At 41.5% G+C, this 19,361-nt stretch overlaps 3 protein-coding genes and 2 non-coding genes across 5 annotated transcripts; 3 read left to right on the plus strand and 2 right to left on the minus strand.

Annotated features, from left to right (window-relative positions):
- The first annotated feature begins 746 nt into the window (after nucleotides 1-746).
- Nucleotides 747-5,216, plus strand: H4c8 (H4 clustered histone 8). The gene is given in 2 exon segments (NM_022686.3): nucleotides 747-1,093; nucleotides 4,249-5,216. A coding segment is annotated over 1 exon segment (312 nt). The 5' UTR covers nucleotides 747-780; the 3' UTR covers nucleotide 1,093; nucleotides 4,249-5,216.
- Nucleotides 5,217-6,018: 802 nt separating this feature from the next.
- Nucleotides 6,019-6,482, minus strand: H2bc12 (H2B clustered histone 12). The gene has a single exon (NM_001109400.2). It carries the CDS (start codon nucleotides 6,444-6,446, stop codon nucleotides 6,066-6,068), a length of 381 nt encoding a protein of 126 aa, NP_001102870.1. The 5' UTR covers nucleotides 6,447-6,482; the 3' UTR covers nucleotides 6,019-6,065.
- A 240-nt stretch (nucleotides 6,483-6,722) lies between these two features.
- Nucleotides 6,723-7,200, plus strand: H2ac12 (H2A clustered histone 12). Its single transcript, NM_001408726.2, has one exon. The coding sequence runs from the start codon at nucleotides 6,770-6,772 to the stop codon at nucleotides 7,154-7,156; it is 387 nt and encodes a 128-aa protein (NP_001395655.1). The 5' UTR covers nucleotides 6,723-6,769; the 3' UTR covers nucleotides 7,157-7,200.
- A 6,101-nt stretch (nucleotides 7,201-13,301) lies between these two features.
- Nucleotides 13,302-13,375, plus strand: Trnat-agu6 (transfer RNA threonine (anticodon AGU) 6). Its single transcript has one exon. It is a non-coding gene; the product is annotated as a tRNA-Thr (tRNA).
- Nucleotides 13,376-14,289: 914 nt separating this feature from the next.
- Nucleotides 14,290-14,363, minus strand: Trnai-aau9 (transfer RNA isoleucine (anticodon AAU) 9). The gene has a single exon. It is a non-coding gene; the product is annotated as a tRNA-Ile (tRNA).
- Between the last annotated feature and the right edge of the window lie 4,998 nt (nucleotides 14,364-19,361).

A 19,361-nucleotide genomic window follows, 5' to 3' on the forward strand; every position in this document is an offset into this window, starting at 1 on the left:
TAGTGGCCTGTAATGCTACCTTATACCTCCCATGTGAAATGTAAGCCTTGACCATAAGTAAACCTCAGGTAAAAAACACTGTAAAATCTGGTTTCCTTGAGACTTCTAAATGGAGCTCCTTCAGCATTTATAATCTCTTGTTACCTTAAGTATATAATTTTGCTTAGTTTTCCTGTGCTTAAATTATTTCAGGACCTGTTTAACTTAAGTATTGAACCCCGTGTTTAATCCTAACAAGCATTCGGGAGGCAGAGCCAGACAATCTGGAAGTTCGAGACCAGCCTGGTCTACATAGCAACTATCAGATACAGTAAGGCACTTGTCCCAAAATAAGTGAGGAAAAACAGCAGTAACGCAGATTAAATAGTTCCCATACTAAAACGTTCTATAGAACTTTTTAGCTGTGATCCAATTAGTGAGTTTTCTCGCTATTTCATTGACTGATTAAAAGATATTCCAAGTAAAATAACATCGTCCTATACAAAGTGCTAAAAGGAAGAACGTAAATAAGGAGAGAAGGACGAGATTTGCTTCCTTTCCACTTATATACTATACTGTTTAATTTTTCTTGTTTAAGAATGTGCCACATTTAAAAAGGAGGAAGAGACTTGCTCTTACATGAACTGAAAGAGCCGCTGGGCTCCTGCGCCACCTCCCCCGGCCGCAGGCACTTCCGCCTGACGCTCCCTGTTTTCACTCCGGTCCGCAAGTTCCATATAAGACGGAACTGCTTTTCCCGGGAAGCCAGCTGTTTCTCTGTAGAGCAGCCTACATAATAATATGTCTGGCCGAGGCAAAGGCGGGAAAGGCTTGGGCAAAGGCGGCGCTAAGCGCCACCGCAAAGTCCTGCGCGACAACATCCAGGGCATCACCAAGCCCGCCATTCGCCGCCTGGCCCGGCGCGGAGGAGTGAAGCGCATCTCCGGCCTCATCTACGAGGAGACCCGCGGTGTGCTGAAGGTGTTCCTGGAGAACGTGATCCGCGACGCCGTCACCTACACGGAGCACGCCAAGCGCAAGACCGTCACCGCCATGGACGTGGTCTACGCACTCAAACGCCAGGGCCGTACCCTCTATGGCTTCGGCGGCTAAGGTACTCAGGTTCTTGCTACTGTTTTAAAAAGGCCCTTTTTAGGGCCACCACAAGATCAACAGGAGAGCTAAACTAAGCCGCTTTTCAACGTTTTGAGGGCTTGTTTTTAAAACCCAATTTTTGTTTAGGGACTGGACCTCCCAAAGGACTGCATCTTTGAACTACTGCCGATTTTTAAAAGAATCCCAACAAAGTAGATTAGGGAGCCCTCTTGCAACCACTACTTCCGTTTGACAGTGTAGGCACACTCTAAAGCAGCCAGGAGGGCTACACTGAGAGACTACTGTCTGTAGAATAATTAAATAGGAGTAGTTGGGATTACAGGGACTTTGATCACCACCACACATTATTTATTTTTCATTAACAATATAAATCATCAAAGAGCTAGTAATGGTAGTTTTTAGAACGGAGGATTTGGAACAGTTGGCTGTCACTGAGCCAGTTGAAATTGTTTTTTTGTTTGGTTTTTTTTTCCCGTCTTTCCGGGTTTTGAGGAGCTTACCTGAAAAAGATGTTTATCCTTTATGTATATTTATTTGTTAAAACACTTTATCCTTCCCTACCCCATTTTTCATGTTAGATCCCATTTCACTGACCACTCAATTCCTTAGGAATGTGTAGCTGATTATTTCAGAAGAAATTTGAATCCTGCGCTAATATTTTGAAGTCACCTCGGCACTTTGGATGTCAAATAATACTAGTCTTTGGTTTTGTTTACCCTGGCTGTCCTGTAACTCTCAATGTAGGTAGACCTCCCAAGGGATTAAAGGTGTGTGCCAAGACACCTGGCAGTGGCTTTTTAAACAAAGACAACGCAGCATGTGACTGAGAAAGTGAATGCTTAGTTGTGCTTTATTTTCGATAGTTTTTACTTAAATGCTGGATTCAATCAACCGATTGATGTTAATCTTCAGAGCAGTTTAGTTACATAATCGGAATCTCGTTGGAGAACTTGTAAGACCCCCTTACCTCAAGAGCGCAACCTACAGAGCACAGATTGACAAAGTGACCGTTGCAATAACATGAGGGTATAAGGTTTTTTAATCCAGGTACGTGGGGTAGCTCATCCACTCAGGGAGAGGGAACCCGGAACCCAAAAAGCACAAAACTTTTATTAATTACAGAGGGCAGACTTTAGTAACAGGGTTAGCTGGCTTATTCTCATTGATGGTACGCAGGACAAAGGATCTGGTCAGGTATTGGCTGGCCTGCTCAAGGGGCTGTTCTTGGCTTAGTTAGATATTTTCTTCTTCCTGCCCTTCACCTGGCCTTGGGAAAAGTTCTGGGAAAGGGCTAAATTGGCACTTCCCTTAGAGAGGGGGCGAACTGGGTGGTTGGGCAGGGTCAGGATGACATCTTGCGGTTGTTCTCGGAATTTACCACAGAGAGGCGTATGGGGTCTTTCCTAGAACAGTTGTTTTTGTTTTGTCTTAATTAGCTTAGTCAGAATCTTGATCACCAAAACTTTACCATATCACTGGGCATCCTGACATCAGATGTATCTCTCAAAAAGGTCACAAGTTTGTCATAGACATCCTGACGTCGGATGGATTTCTCAAAGCCTTGTTTTTACAGCTTTGTTTTTCACATCTATGAAACTTTATTTCTTCAAACTCAAAAGAGTTCAAAACAAATCACACTGGGCTTGAACCTTTAGGGCTTGAACCTTTAATCTCAATGCTCAAGAAGTAGAGGACAGTCAGTATTGACCTTGTCTCAAACAATACAAAACAAAATAATCAAAATACAGATCTAGAAACTTGATGTACTATAAAAGTATAATATTGACACTATATCTCAAACATTTGAAAAAAGTGCAAGATCTACTTACATGGTTTACTTACTGAAAACATTCTTTATACAGTGGCTCATGTGGAACCTATTAAAATTATTGTCACTTCTTTTTTTTGCCTTGTTGAAAATGTGCCTGCTAACTAATCAGAAACTACATGAGCAGTGAATTTAGAGTAACGGGAATTGTGCTCTTAGATGCAAATATAGGAACAATTCAAAGAAAATCCTGGGAGAATGAACACATTTAACTTTACTTACATTCATAAAACAGATAAAAGTCTGTTCTATTCATGTCTCACGTTGAGGCAGGACAGAGAAGCAGAAAAGTTTGGAGACATGGGAGTGGCACAGAGCTCCTCACTCTAAATTGGAATCTTCACCAGATGAGAATTTCAACCTAGCAAATTTCGCTAAAGACCTTTCTCCCATTTCAGCTACAAAATTTGCAGTTTTCTACAAAATCTCCCAGAAACTTCATTTACAGTTTAAAAAAAAAAAAAAAAAGAGTAGTAGTGGGGATGGGGGGGGGGGGGTGTCCTAGCCTATAACCCTGTGTCGGACCACGGAGTGTAACTATTTCATTTCACTTCCAGACTCACCCTATAATCTCATCATCTAAGAAAAAAGTAACAGAGGCAGAGGTGGAAAAAGTACTCTTCCAACCCTGTAGAGCAATAAAATTCCAAAGAGCTTCAAAAATCCTATAGACAGCCACCATTAGGGCACTTGAAATGAGACTCTTTCCTCAGGATGGGGACTGAAACACTGACCAGACTGTCCAAATGTCACCTGAGGAAACTAGAGCAAAGCAACAATTGTCCTGGGACATAAACTCCTCAATAAAAATCAAATTATTTGGTGGTGGTGGTGGTGGTGGTGGTGGTGGTGGTGGTGGTGGTTTGGGGTTTTGATTTGATTTTTGATTTTCTGAGACAGGATTTCTCTGTGTAGCCCTGGCTGTCCCAGAACTCACTCTATAGACTAGGCTGGCCTAAAGATCCACCTACCTGTGTCTCCCAAGTGCTGGGATTAAAGGCATGTGCCACTACCACCCAAAATCAGTTCTTTTAAGGGGCATTGATGTAGCAAATCCAACTTTTTAATAATTCATTTAAAAGAATACAATTAAAATCTTGCTTTATCCAAAGTTAAGTGAAACTAATATATGTGGCTGAGGACAGAGGAAATGACACACAGGGATAAGGAAAAGAAGGGATTCTATCCTGGAACTTTGTACTGGAAATCTTGTCCTGCCTTTTGTAATTTTGACCAAATTATTTAAGTTTTGTGCATTACTTTTGCTGTTTCTGAGCATTGATCTTACCTCCGATTCACCCCAACTAATTCTGTTCTCTCCATAGAAACAAAGTGAAATTACATGAAAGGAGAGAAACGACAATCAAAGGCTTTGCTTCCACCCAACTTTTCTATTAAAACAGTGTATCTTCAGAATTTCAGAGAAGAATAAAACAAACTTTGTAAAGTCAAAAATGATATAGTTTTGAAAACCGGCTTACTAACCTATTGTTAATAACATTGGCACTTTATTGAGAGTTTGGGAGTTAGAAAGCTTACTCCAAGACTAATAAAATAAACCTGAAGGTAGAATCCATCATCACTCTAAACAAAAGAAAAGAAAGAGAAAAAAGTCCTGTTTATAAGGGGCTCGATGGGTGGTGCAGGTTTATAATCCAGAATTTCAAATAGCTGAGGCAGGAGCCCAGAGTTTGTTACACAACGAATCCCAGCTACATAACAAGAAAGAGCCTGTCTCAAAAACAAACAAAACCCTGGATAGTAGAAACCTAGAATACCTACTGAAGAAACATGCAAATATTGTTTCTTTTTAGTGTCTCATGAAATTGAAATGGGTAGTATACTGCACCGGTGGTTTTTCCCACCAGCTACCTGATTTCTGCCTAAGGGTTATAAAGTCTGCTGTGGTTAAAAGTGAAGGGCCAGAAGAGAGAAAATTGTACTTGTTGGGAAACACTAGAAAGCTCTCTTTACACCATCCCGCCTTTACTTGTGATAAATGCCTTCTCCAATTACCTCCACCTTTGCTCTTTGCTTTGAAAACCGTTTTCTTTACATCCTTCTAGATTGCTCCCAGCATTTAAAAACAAAAAAATACATAGTAATTATTACCTCATAGCTTTGTGTAAAGATTAAAAATGGGTTCAGATACTACAGGCATGTCTATATAAGTGCTTGATAATCACTCAAGAAGTGTTTAAAATCATTTTATATTTTTTAAGAATATTAATGTAAAAAAAAGAATATTAATGTAACAAGCAATGTTCTAATAAAGACTTGGATGGATAGAAAACTTGTTCGGCGTGTTGAAATATTCCAGTCTGACCTTGCTCACCTCTAAGTACACTTCCAGGAGAAAGCAATCCATTCTGTGTGCTCGGTATTTGTATCGTCAAAGCCTAGACAGGCGAGAGGCAAAAATGTTTACGTTTCAGTAAATTGTTCCCTAGAGGTGCCCTCTGTCTCCATGCCACACGCAAGGGTTTTACTGTACAGCCCTAGCTGTTCAAACTCACTCTGTAGATTAGACCGCTCTTGAACAGACATCCAACTGGGCCTGCCTTCAGAGTGCTGGAATCAAATAAAGGCAGGAACAACGACAGACAGGTTTAAATCCAGCTGGGTTGGGTTGGGTTGGGTTGGGTTGGGTTGGGTTGGGTTGGGTTGGGTTGGTTTGGTTTGGTTTTAGCATGAGACACGATCCTGCAAGCCCGAATTTCTAACACAGGATCACGACCTTGAAATCGTGACCTTACTTCTACTTACCAGAACGCAAGCATTATAGATGTGGTCCACCAGACCAGTGGGGAAGGATTTATTTAGCTTAGGGCTTTAGGTATGCCAAACACTCTACCAGCTGAGTTTGCATCCTTAGCCGTAGTCTGATTTCAAATAAATTAGGCCAAGACACAATATAGCTCCTAAATACTTCCATTTTGCTCAAAGTTCGTTGTGGCTTACGCAGTACTCAAAACTGGGCCACCCTGACCGAGACAAGCAATTCCTTGTATTATCCTAGTGTATTAAACACTGCACCGGCCACGGGAATTATCTGTGGAAGTTCTAAAAAGGTTTACAGCTCTAATACTGGTAAGTTTAGTGGCTCTTAAAAGAGCCTTTGGTGTTAACCCTGCTGAAAAGTTTACTTAGCGCTGGTGTATTTGGTGACGGCCTTGGTGCCCTCGGACACCGCGTGCTTGGCCAGCTCCCCAGGAAGCAACAGGCGCACGGCCGTCTGGATCTCCCGGGACGTGATGGTCGAGCGCTTGTTGTAGTGCGCCAGGCGCGACGCCTCGCCCGCGATGCGCTCAAAGATGTCGTTCACGAACGAGTTCATGATGCCCATGGCCTTGGAAGAGATGCCCGTGTCCGGGTGTACTTGCTTCAGCACCTTGTACACGTACACCGAGTAGCTCTCCTTACGGCTGCGCTTGCGCTTCTTGCCGTCCTTCTTCTGCGCCTTGGTCACGGCCTTCTTGGAGCCCTTCTTCGGTGCGGGGGCGGACTTGGCAGGTTCAGGCATACTGTAGAAGTAGACAGAACACCGAACAAGAAAACCAGGTAGTGAAGCCGCGGGTACTCTTTATCTAGAGTTTCGCATGCAAATAAGATGAAGTGCTCTGTATCTTTTTAGTGGTCATTCAGAGAAAAGGCTGAGTCTGCTTTTACCCAATAAGAATACACAAATCCCAAAACCGCGTTTCCATTGGTTAAAATTAACTCAGAATGCTAACCAATGACGGGTCTCCTTTTTCGCGCCTTGGCTTAACTATAAAAATCAAGAGCGTGTTCCTTCTTCATGTTTTTGTAGCGAGCGTTAAAGGCAAGAGGGACAAGTTCTTTATTATGTCTGGACGCGGCAAGCAGGGCAGCAAGGCTCGCGCCAAGGCCAAGACCCGCTCCTTCCGGGCCGGCCTGCAATTCCCGGTGGGTCGCGTGCACCGGCTGCTCCGCAAGGGCAACTACTCCGAGCGGGTGGGCGCCGGCGCCCCAGTGTATCTGGCGGCCGTGCTGGAGTACCTGACGGCCGAGATCCTGGAGCTGGCGGGCAACGCGGCGAGGGACAACAAGAAGACGCGCATCATCCCGCGCCACCTGCAGCTGGCCATCCGCAACGACGAGGAGCTCAACAAGCTGCTGGGCCGCGTGACCATCGCGCAGGGCGGCGTCCTGCCCAACATCCAGGCGGTGCTGCTGCCCAAGAAGACGGAGAGCCACCACAAGGTTAAGTGAAGCAGGTTTCCATACTTCCCAAAGGCTCTTTTCAGAGCCATTCACATAATCCAAAAAGAAGCTGATGCGTGCAAACCTAAGGTCTCAATCTTGAAAATATACAAGCCTTTAGTTTATCCAGTTTAAAGCACAATAGCTGGACTGGTTGCGATTTCGCGATGAATAAGCTGCAGTTCAGTGTATATGTGCTCCGTCAGCGTGGGACTTAAGATACTGCTCTCCCCTCTCCCCCTTTATAAAGCTTGTTTTTCAGACAAGATCTCACTGGAACCCCCTGTAGAACAAGCTTGTCTGCCGCTCCCTAGGATATTGGGACGAATCCAAGTTGGCAGGCCTAGTTAACCTCATCAGATGGTGGAATTTTTTTTTTCACTCCCACTGCAGCAGAACATGTTTACTAAATTACATCTTTTTCCAAGTCATGGTTAACTCTTGACCACGTGGTTCACCTCATTAGAGGATAACTGATTAATGTAGCCTATTCATGTGGAAATTGCTTCCAGCTAAGGAAACAGGTGTGGGGTGTCAGGCAGTAGATAGCCCAATTTAGAGAAGTTTAGACAGAGGTATACAAAGACTTCATTGAAGGTGTTATTTGGTCAAATTGAAAAGACATGAGAGTTTAGCATAAAATGTACCAAGTACACTACAAATGGAAAATCAAATGTCAGCTCTGAAACTTACCGCCGGCACAGCCAAAGTGCAAGGACTGAAAGTCTGAACAAGAGGGACAGGTATGGCTCGGGAGGGGAGCCTGCCTAGCATAGATTGCAGCCATGATACCACCAGAACAAATATATACATAAATATTAAATAATTTAGTCATAGATTTAAATACAATAAAATGAACAAAATAATGCAAAGGAAAAGTAATTAAAAATAGAAACAAATGGATTATAAATGTAATTAGCATAATTATAAGTAAAAGTTGTTATTAATGAAATACAAGTAATGCTAAATTAATGAAACATGTAGTGCCAGGGCAGAAGTCAATCCGATTTCCCCAGTGCCATGTCTTCAGTCACACATCAGTCAGAAAACGCAGCACCTCGTCTCTCATGAGAGGCACGTGTGAGTTGTTAGAGATAATATGTGTGCATACAAAGACCGTTTTCTGACTTTGTATCTTTATTTGAAGCTTTAATTCTTCAAAGAAACACTCAATTCTTGGGGCTAAAATAGCCCTGACGTATGTGTTCATCAGATTCACAGGCTTTATCTCAGAATTCTGAGAGTCAAAAGCTGCAGGTGATCTTCTACATGACTGGGTGGAGAAGGGGGCAGTCTAAGTCCCAGATTATTCATTAGGGAAAACGCTGAGTCCCAAACCTATAGGGGAGGGAGTTTGGGAAGAGACAAGTCCTGGACAGGAGACTTTGCTGACCAGGGAACTTTAAAAACCACTGTCTTGCTCCAGATCAGCACATCAGCTGATTTTTGTCTTTTCTCTATGTTGTGTTATACAGAATAAATTGTGTATTAAAAACTGACTTGCTTTCACTAGTCTCCTGAATTTGTTATCTAATTTCCAACAGTATTCATATCAATTCCACTACTCTTTCTTTTTCATGTTTTCTTCTTGCTACTTGATTATATGTGCATACAGACCTGAAAGTACTGGTCCTGAAAGTACTGGTCGTGTGTGTGTGTGTGTGTGTGTGTGTGTGTGTGTGTGTATGTACATATGTGTAAGTATGCATGTATGTGTGTGTGCATGCCCACCTACCAGCCAGAAGTAAATGGTAAATTTTAAGTTACTTCATTTTTTTTTAATTCCCACAATATTTTCACAAATCTTAACTACTCAAAATATCAGAAACTCAGGGATAGGAGCCTATCTGGGGGATAAAGTCCTCAGTTTGACACAAGAGTAAAGTTTACAGAGCCAGGTGAATGAAAGGTCAGCATAAAGAATGAATGTGCTCTGCAGTTCATTTTTAAAATAGAGCCTAATTATCAGTGTGTTGAAATAATGAAGATTCCGGGTTCAGTGTAGTTGATCTGAGAGGCCACAAAATTGTAAGCAGTCGGTGTGACCTAGGGAGGGTCACTACTGAGAAGAAGGACTTCAAGGGTTATCTTGTCTTTCAATAACGCCAGCCACTTGCGATGAGAGAAGCTAGAAAAGGAGATCCAACAGCAGCCCACGAAACAAAGGAAATTCTATACATTGATGGACTTGAGGAAAGAGGATTCTGAGTTTAGAGAAGAGTTTCTGAGGTTAGCAGGTCAGGGACTGACAGTATTGGAATATAAGACAGTAATTTAGTAAGCTAATCCTATTGTCCCACTGTGTGTGTGTGTGTGTGTGTGTGTGTGTGTGTGTGTGTGTGTGTGTGTTCATGAACTGTAGGGCTGTAACATGTTTAGCAGTTTTAGAAAGGCACTGGACGGGACATAAGGTCTAGATAATCCTCCTTCCTCGGGAGCAGCTCTGTGCTGTACTGCTCAGTGAGCAACAAATGATGGAACAAAGTATGTGCTTAGGTTACATTTGTCAGGTATGGAAATACATTTAAAAGTATGACTGTAAAAAGATAACTGTTACCTAATAGACCTTAAGTCTCTAAAAAGTCACTATAGTGACTATAGTGAGTATGTCACTAGGAGTGTCAGTGTGTCACTATGAGTGTGAGTATGTCACTATGGATGTGAGTGTGTCACTATGAGTGTGAGTGTGTCACTATGAGTGTGAGTGTGTCACTATGAGTGAGTGTGTCATTATGGATGTATGTCACTATGAGTGTGTCACTATGGATGTGAGTGTGTCACTATGAGTGTGAGTGTGTCACTATGGATGTGAGCATGTCACTATAGATGTGAGTATATCACTATAAGTGTGAGTATGTCAGCTGCCCCAGGGTGGATCTCATTAGTATTTTACCATTTATTGTTCTAAAAACTTACCTAGCAAGAATGAGGCCCTGGCTGCAATCCCCAATACTGAATAAAAAAAGAGAAAAACCTATCTATGGTGTTGGTTTTCTTTTTAATATAAAAAGAACCTAAGGCATTTATCTATATGACTCAATATCTTAAAAATTAAAACCTAGATATTCTTTTTTCAAGATAACATTTCTTTAACCTCACAATATAAAAAACAACAGTCCTTTTATATGGAGTTATGACATTAAAAACTCAGAGACCACTCAGAATGACCAAAGTTCAAATTGAGAGTCTGTATGAAGCCAGCCAGCAACTGCCTGGAGAAAAAATCTTCCACAGAGCAGCCCTGAATGCATAGTCCAAAGAATTTTAAAGACAACAAGAAAAACTACATCCTACTTGGCAGTTACATGGGAAACAAGTAAGAAGTTTAACAAGAATCAAGAACGTGCGGTTAGCTGGGCGTTTGGATCCTGAGTTTCTAGAACAGGTTTGAGTGCTTTCCTGGGGACTTTTCAGGGAAGAGAGTAGAAACCAATGATGGTGTCCGGTCCCTGATACAGGATGGAGAAACCTATACACTGCTACAATAACTTCAAAGGTACAACTAAGAGGAAGAAAAAAATGAATTTGATCATCACAAAGCCAAGGATCTGATGCTCAGTTCATTGTTAACAAAAGTCAGCAGAGTAGTAGCAAGCACACAAATGTGAAATCCACAGTCACTAGACTATAACATGGAAACGTACCTCCTGTTCCTCATCATGAAAAAAAAAAAATGTCAGCCTCACAAAGAACATAGACAAACAATAAGAAAACTTCATGTGTAAGAGGCAAGCTGTAGTGGCTTGAATAGGAATGACCCCCATAGACTTGTGGTTTTGAATGCTTGACCCATAGGGAGTGGCACTGTTGGGAGATGTGGCTTTGTTGGAGGAAGTGTGTCACTGGGGGCAAGCTTTGAGGTCTCTTATGCTCAAGATAGGCCCAGTATGGCAGTGTCCTTCTGCTCCCTTGGGATCCAAATGTAGAATTTTCAGCTCCTTCTCCAGCATCAGATTGGCCTGCGTGCTGCCATGCTTCCTGCCACAATGATAATGGACTCAACCCCAATTAAGTATTTTACTTTATAAGAGTTGCCAGGGTCGTAGTATCTCTTCACAGCAATAAAGCCCTGAAACATAAGGCAAATGACTGGGAGCATGGTCCAGTTGACAGAATGTTTGCCTTGCATGCATGAGACCCTGAGTCCAGTCCCCAGCACTACAAAAAGGAAATCCAACTCTAGTGTCTAACGTTTAAGTAGACGACCAAAATCCTTTTAAATATATCTTTAAATAAATAAATAAAAATAGGTTTTTATGAATGAGCTTTTTCAGTCTATGCACTATTTGTCACTATACACATCACCCTAAACATTTCAAAGTAGATGGCTGGATTTAAGAGTTGACAGGAATAAACAGTACAAAGTCCTGGTGGGAATGAAGCCCTTTAAAAACAAACTGGGTAAGTCAGCCAACCTGTTTCTAGTTATCACAGTAAGATACCTGCATAGGAGCACGGAGGGAGCTAGGAGACAGTGAGAACAAGCTTTAGTGTCCCTCCCCCTCCCCAACAGACAATGAGCAGGGTATGGTGAGCACCCATGGGGAGGCAGGTGACTTTATGATGCTATTAGAAATGATTTAGGTGCACACAAGGGACTGCCAGTGGTTCTTAAAATTAAAAAAAAAAAAATCACCATACTCTGGTTGATCCCAGAACTCAAGAGGCAGAGGCAAGTGGATCTCTGTGAGTTCCAGGACATCCTGGTCTACAAATCAACTTCCAAGAGAGTCAGCAGCTGTTACACAGAGAAACCCTGTCTCGAAAATAAGAAGAAAAGAAAGAAGGGGGCGGGGGAAGATGGCAGCAGGATGTGGGGACAAAGGAGATCCCATCCAGCTTGTCACAGGAAGGAACACATTGATGGGGCTGGACTTCTGTGCTAAGCTGCCTTTCTATTAAGTTTGCCTCCATCTCTCTATACACATCAACTAGACATCCATGTCAGCTGACAACCTGCAATGAGAGGTCTGTGTCTGCTCTGATGCCCTCCACAGTGTCCCGGTTAGACACTCTGATTGGTCATTCTGAAGGGGTGGTCACATTGCACCTCACTTCTCTATTTCTCCACATCCTCCATTCAGTTTATAATCCACACAACAGAGAATTAGTCCTGCCTTATCATCATGGCAAAGCATCAAACAAGACTGTGGGAGGTGCACAGAGCTTCCAACATCAGCACAATGACCAGGATGTCTTTGAAAGGCTGCAGTACATCTAGGGACCGGGCAAATGCCAGAACAGAGCAAGTGGGAGAACACTGTCTACCAAAGTCCTCATCAATCTGCTTTCTTCTGGCAGATTAAAGTAGGAGAGCTGGTTAAAGTGGCCCACACATTTAATCCCAGTACTTTAGTCCCAGATCTCTGAATTTGAGGCCAGCCTGGTCTACATAGCAAGTTCCAGGCTAGTCAAGGCTACACATCAAGACCCTATCTCGAAAGGAAAGAAAGAAAGAGAGATAGAGACAGAGACAGAGACAGAGAGGCAGAAAGAGACACAGAGAGAGACAGAGAGAAAGAAAGAAAGGAAGGAAGGAAGAAAGGAAGGAAGGAAGGAAGGAAGGAAGGAAAGTAGGAAGGAAGGAAGGAAGGACAAGCAAGTGAGGAGAGGGAATGGAACATGATGAGTTTTCTCAGGTACAGTAAGTTGGCAGACCAGCAAAAGATCATTTCTGATATCTCCTGTTTGTTTAAGGGTTTTGCTTTATTTGTTTGACTGGCCTGAGTAGCTAGCTTTTTAAAACTTGCCTTTTAATCTCCTAGTAAAATGAAGACACTATAGTGAAATATATTTTTGGTGTTTTGTTCATTGTTTTACCTCCAATACCTGGAAAAGACGAACTGAAACCGAATGGAGAACAACTCTCGTGAACAAAAGAAAATGGAGAAATTGTTAAAATATACTGGATATTTTCGCTAGGGGGCGCAAAAAGCCATGAAATAAAATATTCAGCCTTGTTTGTTTTTTGAAATCAATTTTAAACCTTACATTTTAGAAAATATTTCTTAAATGCTGGAATTTATCTTTTTATATAAAGTTGGAAACAATACGTGGGCTTTTCTTTAGTGTGCAAAGTTAGGTAAACATGGGGAAAGGCTGTATTTCAAATAAGCTTTAAATATACCATAGAATTGGACTTAATGTCAGAGGAGGCCTTGTGGCTTAGCGGGTCAAAGCGCCTGTCTAGTAAACAGGAGATCCTGGGTTCGAGTCCCAGCAGGGCCTTTAGTGCTGGTTTTGTTTTCGTACTTTGAATAATTCACCCTCTCTAAATGTATAGAGAATGCTTCAGCGCACATACAGTTGGCCACACTCTGTATTGAGTTCTCATCTTGGAGAGTCTCTGAGTTGAGCTCTGCTGCCATAGGGCAAATTCCTCAGACACAGAGCGTGAGACAAAGGGGAAAATGAAGAGTTAGTAAACGGGGAAGATTTTGCTGATAGTTTGAATGGTTGAGTACGAGAATTGTTTTGTAGCAAAGTGGTATTTCAAGCTCTGTCCTGGAAATTCAGGCTGCAATCCTTAGCCTGTGCCAACAAGCATTCTCGGTCAAATGATGACTTTGACTACCAATGCCTAATAAAAATTAATAAGTCATGCCATTTGGTTTGGAGTAGGACTCATTTTGAGAGCAAGGAATTAGTTACGCTGATGCTTAATACCCTGTGCCTTAAGAATCCCGAGGAATCCGGGTTGTCTTTATTATTTTGTGTGTCTCAGAAAAACTAGGTCTCTTAGTGTCATCATTCTTCCTGGATTCTGATCTCCCTGGCGTCACTCCCCAGACTTGAGGACCATGCATCTCCATCCACACCTATTGTCCTCATTCTTATGAAATCACATCAGATCTTTCGTGTTTGAAAATAAAAATAAATACAGCTGTATTGTGGTTTTTGTCTAGAGTTTTGTTTTTTGAGGTTCCCTGAGAGCCTTGGAGCCCTGAGAGTTACTGATATTATGTATCAGTAATTACCACAAAGCCTAACCAAGAGTCCCTATATAAGATATTCTGGACTGGATTTTAAGATATAGAGAGGGATAGTTCTGATATGTCAAGATTTACGGAATGAGCATCTCAAGATTAATATAGTTTGTGGTTTGGCTGAAAGCAACAACTGAAAAGACAAAAAGCTCCTTCTGGCCCGTACGGGGATCGAACCCGCGACCTTGGCGTTATTAGCACCACGCTCTAACCTACTGAGCTAACCGGCCACTTCACAAGAAGGGGAGCGTGTTAGATATACTTAAAGGTATGATAATAGTGTTTACTTTCTAATAAAATGTGACTTTTTTTTATTGCCGTTATGTAAAAACACAGATAAATAAAAGAACCAACAGCCACTCTTGGTGCCTATATGAACACAACGCTGCTTCTCCACAGGAAACGGAATCTCTCAGACTGCAAATCTGATCTGGAAAACCTCCAAGAGCTTGCGTATGGGAATTGCTCGTTTCCCAGCCCGTCACGGGGTCTCGTGGCCCCGCGCTGCACCTTCACGGTTGCACCCAAGACTTAAGACTCAGCTGACGGAAATCAGCCGGTAGTTGCAGTACCACATGTGGACGCACGGTGGCGCCCAAATAATGTAATAATTGTTCTGTCCGCTGCCCAAACGCAGGCCTGTAGCCATCCAAGATAGCCAGCAACCCAGGCAATGGAATTTCTGTTTTGACATCCTCCGCCTTCTGTAGAAACTTGAGAAAGGAAGGGCCCAGCACCTGCCTCAGATTCACGGTGACTTTGATGATGCATCGAGGCCCTTCTCAGGCGGGTTCTGCGACTTTATTGTCAGATGGCATTCATTTTCCAAACTGTGTAAATATAAATTTTTCAGTTTTTTACTTTATTACTCAGAGAAATGAAGGTATTTTAATCCTATTAACTGGATAATCTAAGGACTTGGTGTTGACTCACCCACTTCCCAAAGGAAACGTGTAAACTTTTTGTGTTTTATTTGTTTGGTTGGGTAGTTTAGAGTTTTTGTTTTTGGAGTTTAAGTTTTATTTGCTTTGACTTTTAGCTTTGTTCTGGTTTGGCTTGTGGTTTTTTTGAAAGCCTCCTGTGTCCTAGGCTGGTCTTGAACTGGCAACGTGTCCAAAGAATACCTTGAACTTCTGATCTTGCTTCGTGATTATCACAGATGCTGTTGACATGGCTACTCTCTGTGTGTAATTTTAAGGAGCTGAATTATTTAAAATAATAGTGATTTGGTTAGAGTTTTCTAGAGAAACAGAACAATGAAGTGTGCACATACCCAGAAAGACTTTTGTTTTAAGGAACTAGCTCACATGGTTGTGGAGGTTGGCAAAGATTCTTTGGTCACACAGTAACCAAACTCCTAAAACTATTTTCCTGGCTCATTTCTGTGTTTCTTTGCAAAATTCATTTCCAGTAAAGAAGTCTACAAAGTCACTTCATCAAGAGAATGTGGATGTCCTAAAACTGATCACCTCAATATCAATATCGTATAGAGTTCCTTATCTCCCACTCTCCTGTGCACAAATTTGGCTCTCCCTGGCTTGTCACCATGAAGATGCATATGAAACCAGTTTAGTGAGAAATACCTTGACTGTGGTGTTTACCTATGATCCCCACACTGTCTACTAGCCCCACACTCTGTCCACTAGCCCCATTAACCTGATACTGTTCCTCACTCCATTCCTCACCATGGCTTTAACACTGTCATTCAATAATATTTTAAACAAGATTTGTCAAATCCAAATTCTAATGAAGGATGCTGGCAGGCTATAGATTCAACCAGTGGTTTTATTTCAGTGCAAAGAAAGTTGCTGAGAATCCCCCTTGATGTTCACATCTGCTGTTGTCTACATAATGTCTATACACTTACTGTTTACTAAAGATCCACCAATTTAAATGTGTCCCATCCAAAAGCCACCCAAGCAGGAGCATCTAGTATGATGTTTGACTAAGTATCTGAAGACCACAATGCAGTTAAGTTGATACATAAAATTAATAAGCACAACTGGTTCCTGGTTTTGTTCTGTAGACAGATTTTAGACAAGGTTACAACACTTAGGTTATGAGTCTTATAGGAGTTCCCATAGTTTCATTACACCAATGGACACCATGAGTCAGGATGGTACAGGCTTGGAATGGCAGAGTTGATTGCGTTCACTATGAGGCTAAGGATGTGTCTCCCAATGAGGATGTTTCCCTAATATAGGCAAGGCTGTGGTTTTGATTCCCCAGCATCCCCCACCCCCATAAAAGAAAAAAAAAAAAACAGGGAAAATTTGTCTTAATGCCTGAATAGAATACAACTTGAGGGAAATTATTATGTGAAAAGAAAACAGCTGGTAAAAAAATGTTTTTAGTACATCATGAGACAAATGTCAGCATTTCTTATATTAAATACAATAACCAGGTTAATCGGTCTGTTGTATATGTTAGCATTTTTTTAGATCAAGCACTGTGTATCTTAAGAATAATATAAGCTACAAAATTTTAATAAAATTAAAATGATTTCTTAGCAGATCATGGTGATTCTTACCCTGAATTCCAGCACTCAGAAGGCTGAAGCAGAGAATTTCTGTGTATTTGAGGATGGACTGGGCTGCGTAGGTGATTCTAAACTACAGTGTGAAATAACAGTAGGGGGGGGGCAAACCTGAGATATGCAGATATACATCTTTAATCCCAATATTCCAGAGGCAGAGGTAGTTGTATATCTGTAAGTACCAAGCCAGCCTGGTCCACATGGTGAGTTCTAGGCCACCCGAGGCTATATAACGAAACTCTGCCTTAAAAATAAATAGTTAATTGATTCTTAATCAGAAGACAGAAATATTGACATTTTCTGTATCCTCCTATGCTCAATTAGCTCTATATTAATTACTGTCATTTTTATACTAGTAGTCCTTTTGGGTTAAAAGATAGCAGATATGTAACTGATTACCAAATAGAGTAATTTCAACTAAATGCCTTTTTATAACGTTAAAAAACAAACAAACAAACAAAAAAACACTAGTACTAGTTAAGATTCTGTATTTTGTATTTGGTGCTGCGTGGTTGTGTTACTTGGTATCCCGCCCCACCTTCACTCCAAGACCACTCTTCCATCTCCCAATTCCCACGCGCTGACTTGACCTGTAACATTCTACTTTGCACCTTGGTCCAGGTGCAAAACCATCGACCCAGAGAATCGCGGGTAGACTCTTCTTCGGCAGTAGAGGGCACCGTGCTAAACAGGATGAAGAGCAAGTCTCAGAGCACCCGGCCACCGGAGAATGTATTTTCATGATCTAAACAAAATTTGATTCAGGGGTGAAAAAAAACAAAAAAACAAAAAAACAAGAAGGGAGAATCCCAGTTGCTTCAGGTCGGTTTCGATCCGAGGACCTTTCACGTGGAAGCCAAACGTGTTAACCACTAAACTACAGAAACAACACACTAGTGGGTTTGTCTGGTGGTTACATCCATGTATAAGTGAGAAAGCTTCCTACAACCGTAGGTTTAAGATTTCATTATGGGCCAGTCAAAAAATGTTCACCATTAATAGGCAATAGGATTCTCTCACTCTTCTATGTTTATAAATAACAATCAACCAAAGGTTCTATCCAACTCCGAAGGAGCAAGCAAAGCTAAGGACACATTCTGCAAAGAGAATTTCCAGACTCCGCACACTGTCTACATAGCTAACTTCCGTACGTTCAACGCACCTAAATGCTCATTCCTGGTGACAGAAAAATGACTCTTAAAGAATCTGAAGTGCACACTATGAGCCCAGGAGAGAGTCAGGGGCCCTCTGCATTGCTTGCAACTATAAGCATTATTTCCTCTGCAGGCAATCAACTCGACAAACTCACTTGTGCCAGTTTTCTGGAAAATTCAGAGACACAAACAAAACCAAGAATGCCACTGTCTACAACAAAATTAAGATACAGAAAGGCATGATCTTTTCCCTCAAAGAAACATGTGTCTTCTTATGAGGCCTTTGTAAAATCATGATAGTGTCATATTTCTGTTTTATTAATCAAAGCAAAGGACTCAAGAACACAGAAAATAATCTGTACCAACCTTAATCAAGTGTCCACCCCACCCCAGCTTATTATCATCTGATCATAATTCTTATATAAATAATTAGCCTGTCTTCGTCAAACCTAACATGGTTTGCCTGTTTCTTTGGGACTGCCAATCCTAAAAGTCTGTCTGTCTTTCTTTCTTTCTGTCTGTCTCTTTTTCTTTCTGTCTGTCTGTCTGTCTTTCTTTCTTTCTTTCTTATTTTGGTAATGGTATTACACTTGTGCACCCTATTCAAGACCATATAAATCTTGGTGGGATTTTCTGTTGTTGTCTTTAGGGTTTTTGTTTGATTGGTCGGTTTTTGGTTTTTCAAGACATTTCTCTGTATAATCCTGACTGCCCCAGACCTCACACTGTAGACCAGGCGGGCCTTGAAATCATATATCTGCCTGCCTATGCCTCCCAAGTGCTGGGATCAAAGACATGCACCACCAATACCCAATTTAAATCTTGTTTTAATACAACTAATAAAATGTCTCTTGTCCATCTGTTGTCTCTTTTACAAGCCTGAGCCATGATTTTTCTAGTGGCGAGCAAGCAAAGACATACCCCACAAGGCATGGATGTAGTAGAACAGACAGGTAAAATGGGGAACTTTAGTAGGTAAGAGATGCTTGTCTGAGTTGGAGCACCGATGAAATTTAGGAAGTTTTATCTGTAATAAAATAAGATTGGAAGGTGGGAACTATGATCTTCCTGAACCACATCTTCTGAAATGATTCTCTGGTTCCAGCTTTTGACTCCTCTTGATAGCTGGTAGCAGCTGGAGCTGTCCTTTGAGACTCTCTGGATGTCCTCAGGATGTCCCTGACCCTTGAAGGTAAAGTCAAAGTGTGACCTTGAGGAGGTGTGATACATACCAGAAGAATTGTGTCATTGTAGTCATCATACATACATACATACACGCATACATATATACACATACGTGTATACATACATACACATACATATATACACATACATGTATACATACTATATAAACACATATGCACACATACATATACATACATACACATATACACATACATACACACATATACATACACATACATATACATACACATACACACATATACACACATACATACACACACATACATACATACACACATATAGATACATACATACATACATACATACATACACACTACAGCTCAAGGGCAATG

The sequence above is a fragment of the Rattus norvegicus genome, chromosome 17, assembly GCF_021556685.1.
Source record: "Rattus norvegicus strain SHRSP/BbbUtx chromosome 17, alternate assembly SHRSP_T2T, whole genome shotgun sequence".
NCBI classification, from domain to species: Eukaryota; Metazoa; Chordata; class Mammalia; order Rodentia; family Muridae; genus Rattus; species Rattus norvegicus.

Excerpts from the sequence above, each read along its gene's own strand:
- H2bc12 (NM_001109400.2), bottom strand. The coding sequence starts at position 6,446 with ATGCCTGAACCTGCCAAGTCCGCCCCCGCACCGAAGAAGGGCTCCAAG.
- H2ac12 (NM_001408726.2), top strand. The coding sequence starts at position 6,770 with ATGTCTGGACGCGGCAAGCAGGGCAGCAAGGCTCGCGCCAAGGCCAAG.